A 2,535-nucleotide genomic window follows, 5' to 3' on the forward strand; every position below is an offset into this window, starting at 1 on the left:
TGGCGAGATGGGAGGTAATCCACTGTTTAGATGAACTCATTGGTATCCTAGCGGCCCAGCATGCATTGATGGTGTTGTGTTTAAGACAGGTCCATCATTTCTATACCAACTGCAGAGAAGCGAGCGCGCTGGGAGTGAGTTCCAACAAATTTATCCGGTTTAATTAGGGCTGTCTGCGCAGGGGTGGGCTGTCCCTCACACAGCAGACCTCCCAGAGAGGTGATCGTGGCCACATTAACAGATCGTTTCTCACAGGATATCCTGCCACAGCATACCCTCCCGGTGGATTCTCCCCTATAAATCACTCTAAATAATTAGTTTATTATGGGATGTTGGAACACTCTTATAGTAGCCATGAAATGCTCACTGGACCAGATTTGTCATAATTCATGTCAACACTTTTCATTATAGATGAAGATTACAATAATATAATGCTAATCTTAATAATCTCCTAAAGTGCACATTGTACCATCGCTGCAAGTAACGTCATCCTCAGTCCTTTCCCTTAATGCTGGGAAACACACACAGACATACACACACACACACGTCATCCTCAGTCCTTGTCACTTATTGCTAGCACACAGACACACACACACACACATACACGCACACCGACACACACACGTACACACACACACAGACACACTCAGAGACACACACAAACACACACAGAGACACACACGCACACAAACACACACGTCATCCTCAGTCCTTAATGCTGGCTACTGAACGGAGATATATGAGTGTGTCTGTGACTGTCCCATCTACTCCACTAGCGGCAGATCGATGTCTGACGTGTGTGTGTCTCTGTCTGTGTGTGTGTGTGTGTGTGTGTGTGTGTGTGTGTGTTTGTGTGTGTGTGTGTGTCTGTGTGTGCGTGTGTGTGTGTGTGTGTGTGTGTCTGAGTGTGTCTGTCTGTGTGTGTGTGTGTGTGTGTGTGTGTGTGTATGTGTGTGTTTGTGTGTTTGTTTGTGTGTGTGTTTTTGTGTGTGTCTGTGTGTGTGTGTTTGTGTGTGTGTGTTCTCCTGTGCAGATATATATTCTCATGGGTGCCGTGTCGAGGGCGCCAGTGAACCCTGAGCACATTCTGGTTGGCCTGCGTTTGGCCACATTAAATCAGATTTGTGACCCCTGGGTCTACATCCTCTGTCAGGAGTCCAGGCTGAGGCGAGTAAACCAACAAACAATCAAACAAACAGACAAACAAACTACCACGGCCTCAGCAATCTACCACCCCTCTCTCCACAACTGTGAGCTAGACTAATTGACTCTCTACCCAGGCGCTGTTCTTGCTGGAAGTGCTTCTGTAACCCCTCTGCCCTGTAACTCGCTCCACTGTGCCACGCGGCTAAGATGACCCTCCCCCCCCCCCCACCCCCCCCACCATAAAGACTACCATGAGCCCCCCCCCCCCCCCCCTTGCTATTAAAGACCCAGACTACCAGACCGCCATGCTGTGCCATCAAACCACACCCATCAGTCATTCTCCACTGCTTTGCATGGCTCAAGACATCTACTGTTAATGTGTGTGTGTGTGTGTGTGTGTGTATGTGTGTGTGTGTGTGTGTGTGTGTGTGTGTGTGTGTGTGTGTGTGTGTGTGTGTGTGTGTGTGTGTGTGTGTGTGTGTGTGTGTGTGTGTCTGTCAGTCAGTGTTCTTTTGTTCCAAACAGTGTGTTAAGCATGCTATTGTGAGCCATGGCTTTTCAGCCAACCAGCATTTGACTTGTCAAGTTTATTTGTATAGCACATTTTTAAAAACTGGAGTTATAGCAAAATGCCTTTTCTCTTGTGCTTGTTATCAGATCTTCAAGCCCTCAGCGTTTAAGTGTGTGATCAATTAGTTTAGACAGGTGGTGGGCAGATCATATTCATGGCCTTTATAATTAAATGGAAGAAACCCAATGGATAACATATCATAGCCTGCAGGTTTCCCATCAGCAGTAAAAGTCCATCCTCCGTGTTATTTGTAATATTACCAGAGATGGATTTTCCCAGAAGTTGGCAGGTATTCCAAAAATTCAGATTCAGACTTCCAAAATAAGGACAGAGGGAATTTTTTGCCCTGAGCTGCTGCCCTGTCCTTGTTTGTGTTTATGTTTATGTTTATGTTTGTGTTTGTGTTTGTGTTTGAGGAGAGGGTCATTGGCGTCAGATTGGCGGCTGTCCAGCTGGACTCTAATGAGTTTACAGTGTGTGACTGTTCTCAGGGTGATTGACTGTGTGTGGTTACTGAGCCAGTAAGCCAGTGTGTGTGTAAATGAGACTTGAATGTGAGGTGGCAGTATTTGTTGAGGGAAATACTTCACTCATTTTGTCTGTTAAGCATATAATATTTGTCCTCTCTATCTTTCTCTCCCTTTCTCCCCCCCCAGGTGTTTATTGCAGAGACTGTGTTGCGGGGGAGGACGGTCCGAATCCGCTACCTGTTGCTTTGGCTCCGCTTTGCAACATGGAACCAGATTCTGGATCCTGGGTCTACATCCTGTTCCGTCGTTCCGTCCTGAAGCGGATCTACCCGCGCATGGACTGGTCCC

The 2,535-nt window shown here is 46.9% G+C and overlaps 1 protein-coding gene across 1 annotated transcript in view; it reads left to right on the forward strand.

Annotated features, from left to right (window-relative positions):
• tbxa2r (thromboxane A2 receptor) overlaps nucleotides 1-2,535 on the forward strand; it is a gene marked incomplete at both ends in the record, with an annotated part of 8,039 nt that overhangs the window by 4,074 nt on the left and 1,430 nt on the right. Inside the window, 2 exon segments of the mRNA XM_080860222.1 lie at nucleotides 2,374-2,467; nucleotides 2,470-2,530. Of these exon segments, the coding sequence (XP_080716348.1) occupies nucleotides 2,374-2,467; nucleotides 2,470-2,530 (155 nt within the window).

Source organism: Sprattus sprattus (genome assembly GCF_963457725.1).
Source record: "Sprattus sprattus genome assembly, chromosome: 2".
NCBI classification, from domain to species: domain Eukaryota; kingdom Metazoa; phylum Chordata; class Actinopteri; order Clupeiformes; family Clupeidae; genus Sprattus; species Sprattus sprattus.